The sequence below is a fragment of the Dicentrarchus labrax genome, unplaced genomic scaffold, assembly GCF_905237075.1.
Source record: "Dicentrarchus labrax unplaced genomic scaffold, dlabrax2021, whole genome shotgun sequence".
NCBI lineage: Eukaryota > Metazoa > Chordata > Actinopteri > Moronidae > Dicentrarchus > Dicentrarchus labrax.
In genome coordinates this window covers 18527393-18547968 of record NW_026136708.1, presented here as the reverse complement: position 1 = coordinate 18547968, position 20576 = coordinate 18527393, and the positions used below count along the sequence as shown (strand labels likewise).

At 43.2% G+C, this 20576-nt stretch overlaps 1 protein-coding gene across 3 annotated transcripts in view; it reads right to left on the bottom strand.

The window, feature by feature from the left end:
• Window positions 1-18906, bottom strand: part of sash1a (SAM and SH3 domain containing 1a) — a 162379-nt gene extending 143473 nt beyond the window's left edge. For 2 of the 3 annotated variants that reach the window (XM_051408034.1, XM_051408035.1), the window contains exon 1: window positions 17327-18902. In XM_051408034.1, the coding sequence (XP_051263994.1) occupies window positions 17327-17830 (504 nt within the window). In that variant the 5' untranslated portion in view covers window positions 17831-18902. Of the gene's footprint in view, window positions 1-17326 lie in introns of all 3 variants that reach the window. The other variant, XM_051408033.1, reaches the window with a different exon arrangement.
• Window positions 18907-20576: the final 1670 nt, after the last annotated feature.

The following is a 20576-nucleotide window of genomic DNA, read 5'->3' as shown; positions in this document are numbered from 1 at the left end:
ACTGTAAAGCCTTAAGAGTGTTACATTTCTGCCAACTGTGGAAATGACTGATTGCTTTGTGAAGTTTTGTCAGCAAAGAACAGTTTATGGATGAGTCTATACAGGGTGGGTTAGTTCTAAAATCTAGTATGATGTAGTGTGGAATCCAGAGCAAATGAAATACAAATGTCCATTGTAAATTATTTTGTCATGTTTGCTATAAGATGATTAGTCTTACACTCCTGCAACAATGTAATCTGGTTATGACTGCACCGTTACATCCATATTGAGGCAGGGAGTGCGTATTGATCATATTGTTTCCATAAACTTGGCCAGCTAACAACATTAGAGTAATCCAGCAACATGTCTGAGTACTTTTGTTCACTACATAGTTGGATTTACCAATAAGGCAATGGACTCAGTGTCTTTCTCAAAAGACTCATCACAGAGGCATTTCCACATTCACTCCTCGTTTGAAGAAAATAACATTACCAGACAAACTCCTGTTGTCGGTCTCTGCAGTCTGAAGAAACCTGACACAAACTGAGCATTCATACAAAAAAATATGTGCTGGGGTCAGCCAAAGCTCCTCAAAACAAACATCACAGTCGGGTGAAACTCTGTAACTGAGCTACTTCAGGTCAGCTGAAAGATGGCCACTTTTGCCCATTTCCCTGCCAGACTCCCACAGCACATAAAAAAAAAGCATGCTCCACATTTGTTTACAAAACAGTGTCAGACGTGAACGTGAGTGGAGGGTGTCAGGATTGTGAATGGGTCCACAAATGAGGTCACAAGTGGATTTAAGCAGCACTATGTAAATGACCCTTCCTATAGGATTTCAATGAGCACTAATCTGCCTGTATGACCTAGTCTCATCTCTCTCTCTCTCTCTCTCTTTCTCTCTCTCTCTCTCTCTCCGTCCCTATTAACAAAGAGCCTCTGTCAGCAAGTTTCCCTCTGCTGAGAGAAAGAGGGGAGAGGGAGAGAGAGAGAGAGAGAGAGAGAGAGAGAGAGAGAGAGCAGACAGAGACAGACAGACAGAAACACACACACACACACACACACACACACACACACAATAGATGAAGCTGCTTTTCCAGGAAATGGAGATAAATAAATAAGACTTGTTTTCTCTGTTCCTTCTCAGCTGCACTGAAATAATAATGAAGAGGCAAAGTAAATAAACGAATGAATTAAACACAAAAACAAAAAGTTTAATTGATGCAAATTATGCCTCAAATGCAAAGTAACTTCTCTGGAGACTGTCTGCATAAATTGTCATTTACAGAGGAATCCAGGGTGTTGAATACTGCTAAGTAATCTTATGAAGCCACTTGATCAGGTTTTAAACAATCATTGTATTCAATTATAATCTTTCATTGTGACCCACATTGCATTTGGCAGCTCAAGCCAAACACACGTCTATGGTTCTTGTTCTTATTTACAGAGAGGAGATAAAAAAAAGAGGAGGAGGGGTCACACTAGACTTCAGACTGGAACCCACCCACAATATTGAGGCCGTCTGAGTCTGATGCACCGATTATGCTGGTAGAACAGCCCTAACTAAAGCCAGAATGGGAGACCAAGAAGATTACCGATCAAACAGGGGCATTACTACATTAAAATGTAGTGTCTTACCTGTATGTGAAAGTATGTTCCCTGTCATAGTGTGCACCCAAAAAGATTAGTAAGTTGCTTCCAGTGTTTAATTAAAACAAATAACATCAAAAAGCACAAAGTGTTAATGAGGACTAAAGTGGGGTATTGTTGCAATTTTTATATCATTTACAAAAGTGTCTTAAATATTAAGTCTTCCAAGACGTGAGTGTGCAACTCTCAAATGCATACAAATAATGAATCACACCCTGCAGGGATCTCCCAACTGCTCTGAACAGGAAAAGCACAGAGTAGGAAAAACACGCTCTCTTGACTCCCACCTATTCTCCTCTTTCTGGATAAGCAGCGTATTAATGATAACTTCCTGCATGTGTGGAACTGGGGGCTTGGCATGCTCCAGCCCCCCATCGCCCCAGAGCGGCTCTCGTTGCCCAAGCGCAGGCCACACTTCCCCTTTTGCCACGGCCTTTTCCGCCTCTGTGGAGAACAGATGAACGATCCCGCTCGACCTCTGACCTTCAGTAGGGAGGTACGTGACATGCAGTTAGGAGCACATTAGCAGCTGAGAGCCTGCGGGCATGCCAGGATTGGCTGAGTCAGGATATTCCTACAGGACATGCCTGAGTCCAACCCTTCAGGATTGAATGACCGTGGGTCTTCATCTATAGTAATGCATCCCTCCAAGGGCTTGGTATTTAGCCGAAAAGCGTTTCAGGCTTAGGGAACATACTACCACTATATACTCTTCCACACACTCAATCGCTCTTACAAAACATAGTGACCTACTTCTTTAGCTTTGGCTTGCACCCCGGCTTTCCAAACCTGAGGTGTGACATGCAAGGTGGAAAGCTGAAGCAGTTGGGGGAATTACAGCACTGGGCCTAAGTCACCTAACTGCCTGTCAATGAATGACACCTAGAAAGCCCTAACCGAGTAGCAAGACCTGATCTCCGTCATTATGATTACTACAGCAGGCATGTCAGCGATGCCTGTCACTGGGCTCATTGTCCGCAGAATCACAGGAGAGCACACCACCAAAAACTCTCAGCGGTGCTCCTAAATGTTGCCTAGGTAACCTATTACAGTAAAAAAAAAAAGACTTCCATAGCTTGGAAAAGAGGACGGATGCCAGACTTGACATCCCATAATGAGCTGGCTGTGAATGGGGTTCAGTGGGGGGCTTCACTCGGGGCTGTGGGGACTGTCAACATAAATAACCTGGCTTCATGCTCCTTTTCAACAAGGAGAGAATACCAAATGGAGAAGATGTCACCGGGAGATGTCCAAATATGTAGAGACTTAACAGCAACCAAATATTGTAACTTGTTTACATCTAGGCTAAGTGTAGGTGCAGTGTTAATGTGGCAAAGTAGCAGACATGCAGTGTAGATGTCTGATAAGTGCTGGAGGAGAGAGGATTCTTGGATAGCAGATATCAAACTGAGCCCCCTGAGTGCGCGCGCACACACACACACACACACACACACACACACACACACACACACACACACACACACACACACGCACACACACACACAGCCTCAGCTCCGGGCCACAGTGAAAAAAACATTGTCACAATTCTGCTTGTGTTTTACATCCCATGGCTGTTTCCATCTCCTGGAGGGGCAGAGTGCTGACTCGAGAGGAAGTGTCCTTGGCAAGAGCCCACATTGCCTTTAATCAGCCACTGGACTACAGAGGCAAGGACAGGTTGAGATGCACGAACATGATCAAGATTTCAACACTGAAGGGGATACAGAAGAAAGTTAACTCATGCACATTGTTGCTAAGTAGGGTCCATTTATTAAATATGCTGCATTTTAGTCAGGCAACCTTCACTAAATATCTTTTTTTATCTGCTGTCACCACTCAAGGGACTGGAAGAAACAAGCAAACGAGACAATAATGTCATGTCATTTTGTAATCATCTTCCCAGTTTGGTCTGCAATACAGCGGCAAACTCCCAGAGAGAAGACGCGCATTAGGCCACACTCGTCTCATCAAACTCTTTCTGACAACCCCAGAGCCTTGTAGATATTGAGTAGATTACATAAGATGAATTTAGAGACCCCTGTGGCCTAGTGGGATACTAACTGATGCTGAGATGCCTCACGCAGTGGTTGTAGTGATGTGCATCTACTGTAAAGGCCTGTTTCACAGCAGGCATGACAAGGTAGTGATGAGACAGCCATTACAAAGCAGCTCAAACAAAAACGTGCCTAAATATCTTCTGATTAACAGGAAGTAACGCATTTTACATTTCTAAAGCTAGAAACAACAGAGGGATGATGAAGTCAGTACATTTCAGAAAATCTAAAATTGATCAAATGTTGTTTTAGGATTGATTTTAAGATCAAGATGAATTAGGATGATTTACTTTTCAGGCTCTTCATTGTCTGGTTCTAGATTACATTTTAGACATTTCAATCCTTTATAAACCATTTTATTATAATAGTTTGAGATCTCCCAGTAGTTTAAGTGCTTTTGCCACCAGGCCCCCCGAGGCCCTGGTACAACCTGCCCGGAGGAATAAGGCTGTCTTTGTCGGTCAGGGATTTCGTTAAGTCTGGAATTTCTTCAAATTGACTTTTCTGACCATTAGCCGCAGAAAATGCATGATCATCCATATGTATTCTGTGATAACATGTATATCTTGTGCCATCTCAGTGCCTTAGGTTGCTTGGTTTTGGACCACTGGTAAGCCAAGTAGGACATTTTCCCTGCCCATGGAGTTACTTAAAACGGCTTCTTCCTGTAGTGCCATTTACCTGAAAGTAAATCTGTATTATTGTAGAGCCACTGTGCTGTGTCTGCTAGCACTTTTATAAAATATCTTGCAGAGCATCTGACTGTGTAAACAACTTATTTGTCATCTGTAACTGTGTGCATGGCTTTATAGTGTTGTGTCTTAACTAGGCTTTACTTTGCATGGCTCACTTTTCAGTCTACAAGCAATTTATGAAAACACATTCCCTTCTCAACTCTTTAAAGCAAGAGGCAGGCATATAACAGCACATATAGTACTATCGTATTATCAATATTACACATGTTACTATATTTACTTATATTTTACTCAGAAAAAAAAAAACAATTTCTACTGCCCTTTAGCTTCCCCAAGCACAGTTACCTGTTTGCACTACTGACTTAGAATGACCAGCAGTAGTTACCATGGCTAAACAGAGGAGACAATGAAAAGAGCAGCACCTAGAAAAAGAAATAGCCCTGATGGAACTTTAATTGAGTTTGAGCAACAAGGCACACATCTCGCAAGCTACCACTTAAAAACAACCACAGCTACTACTACAGAGAGCAAGGCAGTATGGGAAATTCTCTAAATGTGTTCTCTCAGATTGTATAAACAGCATCGCTTATGTGACTAGAATAAACAGTCACATCTCAGCCTCTGAGGACATAATGCCATTTCATAACAAAAGCCTCCTCAGCCTCTTCCCCAAGTGAAGAGGGTTCATCATCAATATCCTGATTAGGATTATAGGAGAAGCCGTGTGCTAATCAACAATAAGAACACTTGAGCTCCGTGCACTCTGTTGTGATTTCGCAGGGTAATGATCATGGTAAGGGTGAGAGGCTTTGATTTCTAGACAAACATGTTTAAGAAATAAGATGCCCCACATGTATCTGCTGACGAGAAGGGACTGGATTCCTTTGTTCGACAGAAATATACAGCTCATTGTGTGGAAGTGATGGTTAGTGTGTGTGTGTGTGTGTGTGTGTGTGTGTGTGTGTGTGTGTGTGTGTGTGTGTGTGTGTGTGTGTGTGTGTGCAGGGGTATTGTATTGTAACGAGGATTTAAAAAAAATAATACAAGAGCAACAAAGTAACTACATATTTACAGACATGTCTTCCTTTCCTCTTCTCCATATCATTTCCAAACAAAGCCCTAACCAGAACCTTCCGTTCCAAGCAGAATGTAAAATATGAATGGACACTTTACATAACAATTGATATAAGCCAGACTGTTGGATTCCTGCATGACAATGAAGACTGTCTCCACACATAATCACCGGCCTCAACTTCCACTGCTGTATTGTAGTCTACTTCCCGAAGACGAGAAGTATGGCTGCCACTGGAGTCAGTAAGGACCTTTTGTCATCTTCAGGGAAGTATTAGCAGGTAATCTGCTTCTCTGATTCAGCTAAACTTGTTCCTCTTGTGGATCCCGAGGATGAAAATTACCAGCTGGCGTGTATTTGCTGCCACATACTGCAGTTTTAGGAGTTTGGTTTTGACAAAAATATAGGTGAAGTGAGGGCACTGCTTGCTTTGGTGGGTGGGGGGGGCAGTGAAAAGGGTGGTAGGAGGGCTAACTAGCATTCAACTGTTCTATAAATGGAGTGGACGGGGATCAGAGCTGCAGGGGCTGCTGGGAGAAGAAGCCCAGTCCTGCAGCCCATTGTTCTGGACTGACAGTGTATTCTCATCTGAGAGGGGGAAAAAAACAATTTATTCTCCAGGCCACGGACATGGCTAAGTGACCATAACAAAGACTCATATCACAATACAGTCCAGCCTGGGAGACGCTCAATACCAAGCGTTCCCATGCTGCTGTCCACATTTCCTAAGTGGTCACACTTGCTGCCATATGGAGATATGAAAATGAGTAGGATAAAAAGCCAAAGAGAACTGAAAATAATCCTAAATCGTGCTACATGTCCCCTCCTGGAAAAGGGTTTTTAAATCAGAAAAGAGATAAATCCATATGAGGCGTTCAATTTCCACACTACAGTTCACTGTCCCCATAGACAGCACTTTACTCAGTAACTATATCTTTAAACCTCAGCAGTCATCCTTATACGGTTTATGAACAGACTCATGATCTAATGGTTCCTATATTAATTATTCAACTTGTATCTGTTTTGGAGCGTATGTAATGTTAATTGCCTCACACTCAAGGCTGCAAACTCAACCATGTACATGTAGATGAAAACAGGTTATTATGAATATATCATGGGTGTGATAGCAGTACAGTCGTGCTACCTTTAAAACCGAGAAGATCATTAATAACTCTACACAGCTTAAAGATTCCCATCACATATTTTACTTCTCCGTCTGTCAATTCAGCTCTGCCTCTGCTGGCATTTTTTTTTTTTATATCTGCTATTTTCTTTCTCCATCTGTCTAAAACTGCCTGGTTGTCGGCCTGTCTGACCAACTGCCTGTCTTCATCCCTTTCCCCCCGTTGGCTTGACAGGTCTGCCAGTCTGTCTATTTGTATTTCAGTTTGTCTTCCCTTTCTGTAAGTAAGTGAGAAAGGGGTGAAACTGGGTGAGGATGTTTGGTGGAGCAGAGAAAATTCCTGATGCATGACCTCTCCACTCAGGCTTGGACAGCGAGCTGTCAGTCGGCCAGTTCATTGTTTGGCTTTTGTGTGTGACATCAGCTCTGTACTGCATGTATTCATAGTGAAGAGGTGATTTACCGGATTAACGACACTTCCTCTGCTACCAAAGGCCGTGACCACTGGACGTTAGAGGCAGATTATCAGTCTGCTTTTACTACGGAGGGGACTCTGGCCTAAGGGGCAATGAGAAATATTCAGAAGGAATGGTATGAGCAAGATTCTGTGCTTTAGCTTTCCTTCTTGTTAGTCCATATCTAATTCATGATATAAACTAGAATATTCAAATGTTCATAATAAGCTTCTGTCGTCGTAATATTTTTTTTCAAAGCCCCCCCCCCAATGTCGAAATAAATATCGACTTAGCCTAATCCTCTTTAAACAAAGCTGAGCATTAGAAATCTGTCACTTGACTGGTTGCATAAACTAGTGCCTTTCAGGAAAAGTCACACCAGGCCAGCTGCAATGAAGACAGGTTTTCAGATGGCTGTGTTTGCAAATGAGGGCAAATTTAATTAAGGCAAGCTTTCTGATTACTTTGTTCACACATTTTATCGCAGCCAAGACTCAAGATGACTTGTAACATGAACCCTAAGATTAAACTGAGGTTGGAATTATCTAAGATCCTTGGACGATGGCGCCAGGCCCCCGAAGGCCAACCCCATCATGTAAAAAACATGCTGTGGGACCCGAGAAGACACTATGCAATTCCAAGATTTGCCTGAGAATAATCCTTTAGAGTGAATTCTCCAGGGCTATTAAAGTAAGCAGGGGCTGGTTTGGCACAGCATTGGCTGAAAGATCTGCTGACATGGAGATTGTGGTTTTGAGGTTCACCCACAGCAAATGAAGCAGTGCTCATCTCAGACTCTTACAAAGGCTGACCTTAGATGGCTACATGAGCATCCCAAAATACAAAAGTATCCGGCAAAATGTATAGTTATACCCAGAGGGTAACAAACTGAGAGAGGGCAGAAGTGGAAACACACTCACAGTGTAACGTCTGTTAAGTACATGTCCATTTTCTTGCATCTTGCTTGTGACTCCAACCCTGCTTGCACTGAGGTGGCTGCACACCACAATGGGAGGCTGTTTTAGACAAATTCTTAGTTTAAACAGCATCATTCATTGTATCTAGAGTTCACTCCCTCTGCATATTGTGTGTAAGCTTAGAATGGGTGAACTGAATAATGTGTTGCAAGGTTAACCCAAACAAAAACAAACTTGACCAGACTTTTCTCTGCAGAAGCCACAGGACTCCAACCCCCTACTGAAGCTTTAATGATGTGGGATTCGGATTTTGAAGCCCCAAAAAAAGGTTTTGGGACAGCCTTAGCAGTCAAAGTGGAGTCCCTATTCATTCCTGCGTGAAGCAGTGTGGCAAGCGATCAACATTTAATGAATAGAACAATTAACTCTAACATGTACAGGGGTCAAAAAGCTGCAATTAGCACGATGAACTCCAGCCTTCCATACTGAGCATGTCTAGATTGATCCACTAATGAAGAGTTTGACTACCTGGCTGCGGCTCATTTGTACAGAACTGCTATGGCCAGCTTAACCTTTTCTCAGAGAAAACCAAGTAAACAGATAAAACACAATGTGACCTCTGCCTAATCCTGTATTTTAGAATAATTTCATGTAAAGTTATACCGTACTGTCCTCTTTTATTGTAATGAAAATGTCGGTGAATAACAGCTACAAAGGACCATTTTTGCTGTCAAACCATCCATTATCCTAGATCAAGCCCTACCCATCTTTGCCATTAACTAAGCACCTGTCACCAGCACACACAGCTAGTATCAGTTCGGGAGACTTGTGTCCCATAGTGTTCATTTACAGGGAGCACAAAGAACACACAGCTTCCCACACAGATTAACATTTGTGTTAGAATGTGCTGGAACCATTAAATGTTTTGTAAATGCTTATAATATTACAGGCGGTAAACCACACAAGTACAAAAGTACACCAACAAAATGCCGGTGCTGCTTCTATAAAAAAAGAGAACATGTGCAATACACAGTGTGTGTGTGTGTGTGTGTGTGTGTGTGTGTGTGTGTGTGTGTGTGTGTGTGTTTTTGCGTAGGCGTGTTTGAGGAATGTAGCAACTGTCAGGTAATTAGGGTTCACGTTCAGGTATGTAGAGCCGCAGGGAGGCCAGAGCATGGGAGACAGACAGACAGACACTCAGTGGGTTTAGTATGGCTCAATCCCCTGCCAGGCACAGCCACTACAAAAGCACTCAGGTAGGGACATATCGACACTGGTGTGGTCTCCATGATCAAAGCTTTCAGCGCAGCCCTGCCCTCATGCCTTGGAAATGGACCAATTAGGGATAAGGGGGTGGGGGGTGGGGGGGTTGAGAGTTGGTTGTGCTGCGTTCCATACAGCTAGCTGGCAACAGCTTCAGACAAGGTAATTATACACACTCTGCCTGTCTGTCTCTCTAACACTCATACTCACCGCTATCATGCCTCACTCATCTCTCTACACCCCTACATTATATCCCTTAAACACAGTCCGCCATAATATGGGCCAACATGAGCCAAACTGTAGCTACATGTAGGACAATTAAGCTCTGTTGTAGGTAGTAGCGGTTTAACCCTCCCAAAACTGCTCAGTGCTTTAAAGAAATCCTCCACCAAGTAGCAGGTAACATTAAGAGGACTAGCAACCGGCGTACGTCTCCACCCTCATCATTCTGATTTATGGAGCTTATCGGAGCCCCATGCACTGCAGGGAACACTGTCAGTGTTCATTTTTAACATCATCTTCATGGGAAAGGGGATTATTTCATCCAGTTGGGGCAGAATCTTGAATCAGGGCTTGAAAAAAATGACTAGAAAGTGCTTTGTTGCATTTTAGAGCAGAGTTATACTGAGGAAAAGCAGCTTACAACTGTCTATTTTATTTTTAACATCCCGCATGTACACGCGAGCAGATGAAGAGCGCTGTAACAGTTAGATGATTATTCCATTTTTTGAGGTTGATTCACGGAAAAATTAAGTGCCAGCAATGTCGACAATCATTTAATAGTTTGAGTCATTTATCAAATGAAAATGCCAAACATTTGCAGGTGTCAGCTTCTCACATGCAAGGATTTGCTGCTTTTTCAAAACTGTTATATCACTGTAAACTGAATAAGGTTGGATTTTTAACTGTTGGCCTGTTCACAAATCAAATGAATAATCAAATAAATAATCGATTCTGAAAATCATCATTAGTTGCAGCCCTACAGATGATGCAAGATTAGAGTTAACCTTCAGTAAGTGGTTGATAAAATATGGCTTGACCTTCACATTAATCTCTCTCATTGCAGATCTGACCCTTTCAGCACAATGAATTACATTTCGCAGAAATAACACTGTATAAGAGAGGCGGCTCAACTAAATAGTTTGAGCAATATTTAAACTCTCCGAAGCCTAGTATTATTGCTGACAGAATTATAGCATCGTGCAATAATCCCACCCTCCATGTCTGCCATGTAAACCAGCAAAACATAAGAGATTACAGGACAAACGTATGCTTTGACGTTAAATATCTTTCTGTTCATCTCCACAGCAACTTCTAACAAATCCCCCGTTAGTGTGACCTCCTAGCTTGTAGATGCGTGGGAGTCAGAAATAATTAGCCCGCTGTGACAGCAGGTCACACATGACTACATAAGGCGATACAGCAAAACCAATCCCTGAGATGAGTGACAGCATGCAACAGTGTATGGCCGCGTATTTCTAACAAGTTCTGTTACTTTTTATGAGAACATTTCATGACCCCCCCCCCCCCACCCTCCAGAGTAATCACAGCGAGTGCAGTAATGAGCGTGTGCTAGACAGAGATGTAGAGAGAGGGGGAAAACATGTGCGGATGTGTTGATTTGCAAGTGTGTTTGCAATCTGGATCCTGACACAGACGACAGATGCTCAGGCCTGCTTTCTTGTCACTCTCCATCCTGTTGGGGCACTTGATATCTTCATTTTCCTCCATCTCCACTGCTCAAAGAGGACTTCAGGGGTCATTATTGTGTATATGTACTGTAACTATAAAAGAGGATGCAGTGATCACGATAGGATTCCTTTAGGTTAGCGCACACAGTTGTTGGATATAAGCAAGCTGATGTTTCTGTGTTTTGCATTTGCCTCTGCTGAGCACTGAACGCGAGCTGGAGAGAATGTGTAAAAAACAAACATGTTTACAGCAGCGACTGAACATCTTGTTTCTCTGTTTACCGTTACTGACAAGGAATCTGCCTTCTGTGCACTGAACCGTAAGATATGGCATCAAGTTTAAAGACATGAATTCAACAATGCTAAGGTTTTTTTTTATTGCTGGGTTTTTCTGTGAGCTGGTAGTCCCACAAGACTTTCACAATTATGTGAACTCTATACACTGAACTGAAGTGAGTCTGCATACCAACTGCATGCCTGTCCAATAACTAACATGAGAAACCAGTAAACAACATATATATATATATACATATACTTTAGTATCGATAATGCAGTTATTCTTGATGCAGATACTATGTGGTCATGTAGACAGGCTGTCTGGAAGCTGCTGAAACCTTGGACCAGAATAGCTCTGATAATGTATCTGTCATGAATGTGTGTCATCAGGACCTGTTCCCCACACACGGTGGAAAATGAAATGGCTGTACTGACTGCCTGGCCTGCTTTATTTAAAGCTGTTACCATGACCGCATAACTTCAAGTGAAACACATATACTGTAGTTCACATATGTTATTTAAATACAATATACTGTATCTCCAAAGGATAGAGGGAGTGACATTTATATTGCCACAAGCATGAGTTCAATTTTTCAAAATGAACTACATGTCTAAATGTTGAGATTATCATGGCTTGACAACTCATGTTAACGAATGGAGAGAAAGCTCAGTGAAGTTTGCTTGAATTGTAAATTTGAGCTCTGTGAAATGTCATCTTTCTAACCAAGTTCACATGTCCAGGGAAATAAAAGTGGCCTAGAAGCCAGTTCATCATGTGAGAAACAGCACAGTAGGAGTGAGCCCCCCTCAACCCTACTCGCTGAAATGAGAGAGCCAGCTGCAAATACAGCACAAACTGCTGCTTTCCCACATTTGCACACGCTCACAGGGGATGGGTGGTCAAGTCTTCCTGAAGGAGAGACAGACAGAAATTCCCTCAGTACATTATAACAAGAGGAGTGAATGGATACGTCTCTGCAGTGATAGCCCTTAAGGAAATACTTGATCATTTCCAGTTATTGTTTTTGGATCAACAGGAGTAAAGATGTGCAAATTGTCTCTTGATTTATTGCACACACTATTTCCTGCAGATGGAAAAGAGATCACGTGTGCTTAAAAACGACAGACTTTTTCAAATTTGAGGTAAATTTGACATTGATTAGCTGTGGCACCCACTTTCATTGTCTCCGCTGAGATCACATCAAAGCTTTGTGTTTGAGTCCAACATGTCAAAAGCAGTGAGGTCAAAGGTCAGCGTGATAGCCATCAGTCCTCACCGCACCCAGCTGCTCTCCAAAGAGCTAAATACTGGTACTTGTAGTTTATGCTCAACAAAGATGGCTTAAAAAGGCCCTAAACACGGGTTGTTTACGAAAAGAGCCACTGAGTGAGTACACATGTCACTTTTTCCATCTGATGGGAACGTGATCAATCTCTTTTTAGTGCTCCGTGTAACCCTGCTTTTTTTATAATGTAAACAGCAGCTCACTTTGCTAATTGACTTTCTCTGTCCTCTCAGGACAATAGAGGCTGGTCCTTGACTTCTTTATGACTTCCCCCTTTATGAGTCCTTGGTTGATTATGCCTTCAAGGAGCCCTTAATAAAGACTAAGCAAACAGAGCTTTCAGCAGGACCCATGGAAAACTCTGAGGCTATTGTGAAAAGCTCTCTCCCCCTCTTTATGGCAAAATGCCAGCCCTATAGCATGGGACAAAGATGAAGAGGATATTCGCCAAAAAACATAGGCTAAATGAAACGCTCGTGAAAAGCTCTCACTTGTGTGTTCCAATGAAACGGCTCTTAGTTTAGCTGTAAAATAAGTTGAAATGATGGCTTTTGGTTCAAGTATTTTTCATTCAACAACAATAAGCCATACATCACATGCATGTGTAGTGGAAAACAGAACGGAATAAACACATAATACAGCAGTTTGAATGAACATTTGTGCCAAATTCCATCTCTGCTTTTACCTGAGCTTCACTCTACTTGGCAGTTAGCTTAAAGATTTTAAAACTTTGATTCCACCATATTTATTTCTGGACCGGAAATAATTTAAAAGCAAAACCAGCTCAAATTATTTTTCACACCAAGCCTTGGCAGTTGTCCAGTCAGCCTGAGAGCCCTCAACAACCAGTGGGCCAAGAGAGGGTCATCTTAAACAAAAACGTAATTTCCTGCCTGCCGAGGGTGCTGGGATATTAATCTAGATGAAAGGACTGGAACAGGAAGTGAGGTGAGTGTTTGGCATGTAAGGTGATGAACTTCCTCTTTTGTTGCTGTAGAAAGCGAATAACACAGTCTGCCTCTCCTTCTGCTTACCCCCCTTGGCAGACCACGACACCTCTGGGTGTCCACTGCATTTCTTACATTCTTAGGGCCAGTTAAGCTGGAGGCCTCTCACGGTTCCCTCCCACCACATTTGATCAGCTGTTCTGTGGGAGTCAGAGAAGAGCCTTGAACATCTAACTTGCCAAAGTGGTGGTGGAGACAGCGACTCTCGTACCCCAGCGCCCACCAAATCTTGTTTGGCCAGTAAAAACAATGTGCCCATCTATTTACAACCCGTACTCTCTCTGCATGACACCCAGGGTTTTATCACCAACCCATCGGCACAATGCTGGACACTTGCCTCCGCAGCCCGTTTCAATGGACGGAAATTGGGAATGCAAAACAGACCAGTAGTGAAAGGACATGTGGCTCCATCAGCTCCCATACAAACAATGGAGAATCTCCCAGTGTTTAGCTTCTACTTCCTCCCGAAACACAGCACTAACAATGAGGCGCTATTATGACTGACTGTGTCTGCTGTTTTCAGCACCAGTATCTGGATGAGACCAGGATGAGGACGCATCTTCAAATTGTTTAGCACTGAGCCGATTTATTTAAAGTAAAAGGGATATTTCTCTTACAAGATAAAATGTTTAAAATCCCTAGAAAATCACTGGAGCAGAGAAGGTAATAGGAAACAGAAGGGAAAATGGAAGTGGTAAAATTAGAATATCCATTGTTCACTGCACTTATTTGACAACTACAAAACCCCTTCAATTTTAACTTCAACTTAAAATTATTGTCCCTGAGGGAACATTTGTGGAAGACAGAACAAACGAACCTGCCCAAATCTCAAACAAGGTCTTCAAATGTCATTACTCACTTATTTTGAAAAAAAGGATTTGTTTTGGGATTACAATTCTGTGACCATAAGCCATTACAGCACGGTACCTTTCTGAAATAAAAACAAAGAACAGACTCACTGACTCTACTCTTGACAAACAGAAAACGTCAACATTTTGAATCTCTATTCATGAGAAGGATTGGACCAAAATAATTTACATAACATTAATTCTATGACTGCAGTGCATTCAACAAGAGGCAAACCGGCAGCACCATCTTCTCTGCTTATATTGTTCCCTGATGAGAGATCTAGAAATGTGCAGCCCGTGGCACAAGTGTTTGTTTACATCATAAGAAATAATACTCTCTCTCACACAAGGGGTCTCTGCAGCCTTGATAAGGATCATGGGTATTTATTACACACAGCAGAGCCCTTTCACTGAATTGTTTGATAATAATAATCTAGCGCACACTAGAGACAACTTCTGAATCTTAGTGCTTATATTGATGTTCTTTGCATAATGACAAACAATGCAGACAAAGCCAGTGACACAAAGATGAAGGGCTGTCAGACCTTAGGCCATGAAAATTCCCAGCGCGTTGAGAGCAGAGAGGACAGTTTAAATGTGGATGGAGATCTTGGGTTATACTATACAATGAACATCCCTTGAGACTGACACTGTGTGTCCTGTAATTGCCCCCGAGTCTGCCTCTCTGCTCTCAGTCTCCGCTGGGGGTGACATCTCGTCTCAAAGGCAACGAAAGGGGAGATATCTATAGACCAATCACAGCCCAGTTAGTCAAACCTCCATCAGCTGGTCACAGCTCCATCTCTTTAACACTCCTCTCGCTCCTCCTGGGGAGAAAAGCACTGGGCTGGAGCCAATTCAAAACTACAGGGTTACACACACACACATACACACACACACACACAAGAGAGAGACAGAGACAGAGACAGAGAAAGACCTTGACCTGCTCATTCCCTTCCAAAGCCTCAATGCCAAAGCTTTGGCTCTAAATAAATACAGCCTTCAAAGGGAGAGATAGTTTAACCCTCTGGAACCAACACTTTGTTTCAGCCCTGGTTTGACAGATAATCCCTCACAAATCCCAAATCTCTGTGGAATTCAGAGTTATAGCCAAAGTGGCAGAAATATACAGACGGACAAAACAAAAAGAGCTTACAAAACATGCAAAAGAAATGGCATCAAAGCTGGTGTCGGTTTGAAAAGCTAATTTGCAAGCAAGGAAGTACTGGATAGGGTAAATGATATCAAAAGGTAGATATAGTCATGAATGAATATAAACACCAGGACCTGTTTCAGTTGGAATGGTAAATGAGACTGAAAAGCCGTTACATACACATGGATATGCAAATACACAGATAATCCAACTGACACACAGGGCGGTAGCCAGGATTTTAGAACTATCGAGGTCTAATAGTTTGATCACCCACCCCTCTTGGTGGAAAGTTTTAAAGACTTGAGTGTAAATCCTTGCATTTCACACACAGAATCACTCAGGATCATTGTTTCCGCCTTGAAAAGCCACTGAAAAGAAGCTAATCAACTGGCTCAAGATCAGTTGATTCAAGTGCAAGTTCCTGAGAACCACAGAGAACGTTTCCTTAAGGGGACCCTAAGGCCTGGAGGAGTAGAGCACATCATTTCTAAGTCAGTATTTCCAAGGAAATAATGTGAGAAATTGCTGAATGAGGACAATAAGAGTCCCAAACAAGCTTCCAATCCACATGCTGCTATAGATAAGGACTGGTTTGCTCTCTTCTGCTGACCAGCCAACAAGCCTTCTCTTACTCTAGAATATTATCATTGAAACTTTTACATGCAGTGTCAGAGTTGAATATTCAGTTGTAAACAAAACTGCATGTTGCTGGATGCCCTCAGCAAAAAAAAAAAAAAAAAAAAAAAAAAGAGGACATGACCCCTGTCTCCTGAATAGCCAGTTAAAAACCTCCCTGTATGCGAACAGCAGTGGAGCCCTCTCAGCTGGTCAGGCATATGATTCAGACACAGAAAAGGTCACTTCTAGTCCTGTGAAAACAAGAAGCCCTCTCAGTCTGGCTCCTCACAGGACTGCCTAACAGCCTAACCCAGCTGGGTGCTCTTCATTTACTGCCCCTGCCATCGATAGCCCGTTGCCCATTCATCACAGCAAAGAGCCTGGGCTTTATGTGCTCGTGGGCCTGGTTAATCCACCCACGCTGAATGCTGAAGCAAGTCACTGGACAGGTGAGGTCAAGATAGATTTAATAATCAGAGTGTAAATCTTTTTTCCCCCCCTGCAGGAAATCACAGACAGGGTGAAAAGCTCCTCAGGATCTCCTCTCTCTCTCTCTCTCTGCTCTCTGCTTATTGATCTGCAGAAACTTCATTCCCATCATTCACCGTGACAGCAACCACTCACACTTCTGTAAAGTACGGCTGGGGCTGGAAATGTTTAAGCACCACACCGGCATTTACCTATATGGCTCCGTTTCTCACCGTATTTTTGATGTTGAACAAGTCGATGAGATGTGCCCTTTACACGAGACACGCTCTGACTGACTGACAGAGGGCTTTCAACCAAATGATGGATGATGCAGACCAGGTGACAGGCCCCTTTTGTGCCACACAAACACCTCTAGCACATTGCAAAAACAACCTCTGCAAATGTGTTTAGTCTAATATATATATATATATATTCTTCAATCTGAAAGATTTGTCTGGCTGTTGTTTTGAAAACCAACCGTTTTTTTAAAAAAAAAAAATCTCAAATCAGGTGTCATTTCTCACCTTAATAATGAACACTTATACTTTATTTAAAAATAAATTAAAAAAAACATTTAAAGAGGCTGTTTAAGTGGATATTAGACTAAATTACTTGCTAAGTGGGTTCATTTTTGCAGTGTATGAGTATTGAACATGATGCACTGTGTATTGTGCTCTCATCCAGTGTTTCTCATGTATGACTTTTGGCAGCTGATGGTGCCTTTTGTGCCACATGACATGTCATCGCGTCTATCCGGGTTCCTCTTACCTTATTAGAGTAGGGCGGCCTGGCGAGGTTGATGCCATCTCTGATGAGCTTATCCCTGATCATAATCTTCAGCTTCAGCTTGGGGTAAATCACCAGCTCCCTCCTGTTGCCCAGCGTCAGGTTCCTCTGCGCGCCCATGTACCCACCGTTGCGCCCAACCCGCTCACTGTTGGGCTCGGTCCAGGACTTGGATCCCCGCAGTTTGGACTCATACTGGTCCACCAGGTGACTGGTATAGATCTCAGCCGCGGGGGGCATCGGCTCCAGGGTGAAGTACAGTCCACTGGCCGTCTCTTGGGCTTCCTCTTTCAGCCTCCTCACTGCGTCGTGAATCCTCTGCCTGTGGTGAGGAATGTAGACGCCGATGGCATCCAGGTCTGGGTCTCCGATTTGTTTGCAAACCTCCAGGTCGTCATATCCATTATCCACAAAAGACTCGACATACTGGGCGAGCTGGAGGGTCTTGAGCCACTCGTAGACGATGACAGGTCCGTTGCTTGTCATTTTGGCTGTTGCCAGAGAGGCTACAACTCGGAGGGAAGAAGACACTAAAGTGATGGTTACTTTCCCATTCGGCGTTTCAAACGCATTATAAGGTTGTTAATAACAATGTGTGCGTTCGCAGAGTATTAGTAAAGTGAAGAGAACTGGATTAATCAAATTTCGGATTCTCCATTCCAAACGTTTGGTTACCATCCCCAACCTTATGAGTCCGCGGTGTGTAAAGACATAGCAGAGCCGGGAGTGAATGAAAGGCTCAGCCTGACACACTCGGTATTGTGACACCTGTCAATATTTACAAATGAAGATCACTTCAGTTTCACTTGTCGCGGCATTCAAATCCCAAATGTCATCAAAACATTAATCTCTGCTCGCCCACGGTGACTTGGTGACTTACCATGCGCAGTCAGTTCCGATAATTAGGCTTCCTTAAACAAATAGGAAAGCAGTTTCCTCAAACTATTGTCATTCAAATAGCTGCTCGACCAGATTTCGTCCGTTACGCACGGCAACTGCCGCGTCTTCAAGAAATAAATGGAGAAAAGAAACACTACACGCTTTATCCTCCTTCCTTTAAGTCCTTTGTATCGCCAAGCGACAGCGCGTTGAAGAAGTAAATCCAAATAGATGCCAAACGGGTTTTTGAAAAAAAAAAAAAAAAATGACAGAAAGTCTGCTGCAACCTCACGGTTCCGCGTCCTGCCGCTCCGTCTATGCGTGGTCCGGTTCTTTCAGCCGGCACATCACTACGCTGGAACTGCAGCCAAGAGCCAACATGCTCACTGCTACTCCTCTACCGTCCACGCCCCCCCTCCCAAAATCTCACTGTACCCATTTAAAAATAGTGATGCGAGTCCCTTTTTTTTCTCTCTCTCTCTCTCTCTCTCTCTCTTTCTCCCCCTCCCTCTCCCAACTTGTCACGCCGACTCGGGGCACGCCGTGGGTCACCAGGTTCCCACCTACTTGGGCCAAAGTTGATCCGAAACGAAAGCGCACCTTAAACCTGTCGCACAGTTCACATGAATATCCCAGCAGCTGGGTTCGTGTCACATTATTATTCCCCTACGATGTGATTTCGTCCACCGCACCTCTCTCTCTCTCTCTCTCTCTCTCTCTCTCTCTCTCCCTCTCTCTCGCTCTCTCGCTCGCTCATACACACACTCTCTCTCACTCACTCACTCATTCAGCATTTCCACGCTTTGGTTTCTCAACACGCATGAGCTCCCTCTATGTGTCAACCGGGGAACTGAAGGTTTCACAGCACTGGAGCTGATGTAATAGGAGAAACTGAGGGCTCATCCATCCATCCATCCATCCATTCATTATCTATATGATCATACATTTCATGTAGTTTCATGACTTTAAAAACACCGAAGAGCAAGTGGAGACCAACTGTCTGTATCAAATTGCACCACTGGATGCCATCATTATTAAGCGTGAGACAAGTCAAACAGAAAGAGAGAGAAAGAGGCGCAGAGGACTAAGGGAATAACACTGCTTGAATAAGACCTGTCCACTCTGTCCAAATGGTTGCCAAGCCCGGTCCAGTCCTGATGCATGCTTCATCAAATGTGAGCTGACAGCTTGTTAGGGGTCAGTTTGATACAATCACCATCTCTGCTCTAGGCTGGAAGTGATTTGCCTCGGCCCATTATGACATGCGGCAGGGCTAGAGAACAAACACGTCGGTCGGGGAGTGGATGGGGGAAGCATATCAAACAGCCTCCCTTTTTGGAGAAGCGGCGTCAGAAACATGCCAAAAATGCATGTTAGAATGTCAGAGGAAGAAGTGTGTGCCAGTGTGGAGCCTTCATCGCGTTCCCAGTCCAATCAGACTCGAGTTAGTTGACATTTCCTGTGATTTACCTGTCTGCGGCCATCATCGTTATGAGTCAGAAATGCTCTATTGTCCCTCATTCCTTTGTAAACATTAATTTAAAGTGGTTTGACTGACAGGACCAAGAGGGGTTAAACGTGTGCGGAGTGTGAAATGATGCATTAGAGCTTGTACTTGCACTGACATTAGAATCTTTTATGAATATTCAGCCATATTACGGACAAATAAACCAAAAGAATCCAGGTTTATACTGTAGATGCTACAGGTCGGTACAGTGACCCTCATAACAATGGAAACAATAAAACAGTATGTTGGAGAGAAAGCTCAGATTAGGTAGAATGTCTGCAGACTAACTTGGAATTATGTAAAGCCAACCTTGACGATAAGCCAAAGTTTAAAAAACAGTGTTACCCTTTAACATTCACTCTGAACACAAACCTATTACAGTTCTCTTTTCCCAGCTCTTGTATATAGGATTAAAAAAACCCACACAGTTCTGCCCCCACCATTGTTCTGGGCAAAGATGTCATTAGATCGGTTACAGGAGCAGGGGATTATGGGAGTAGAGTGACAGATGGAACGAGGAGACTGGTGCTCTCTACGGTGGGTGGACACGGAGAGCGAACTGGCAGTGCCAGGATTGCTGTGTTTCCACTCTGCTGCCCCGAGCCGTGGAGTGCAACCAGCGGGTGCTGAGAGAGGCAAGGGTGGCAACCTAACACAAGCGTCTCGCTGGCTGTATGGAAACACACAGGACTGTTTGTAAGGCAATCATCTGAATCTGTCCTGAAACACTGATTGTAATTAATGCACTGCAGGTATGCCTATACTTTGATGACTGTGACTTTTTATGAAAATTAACGAATTAATTAAGCAAAGAGTGATTTTTCTGGAGTAATTCTCAAGAGTCCT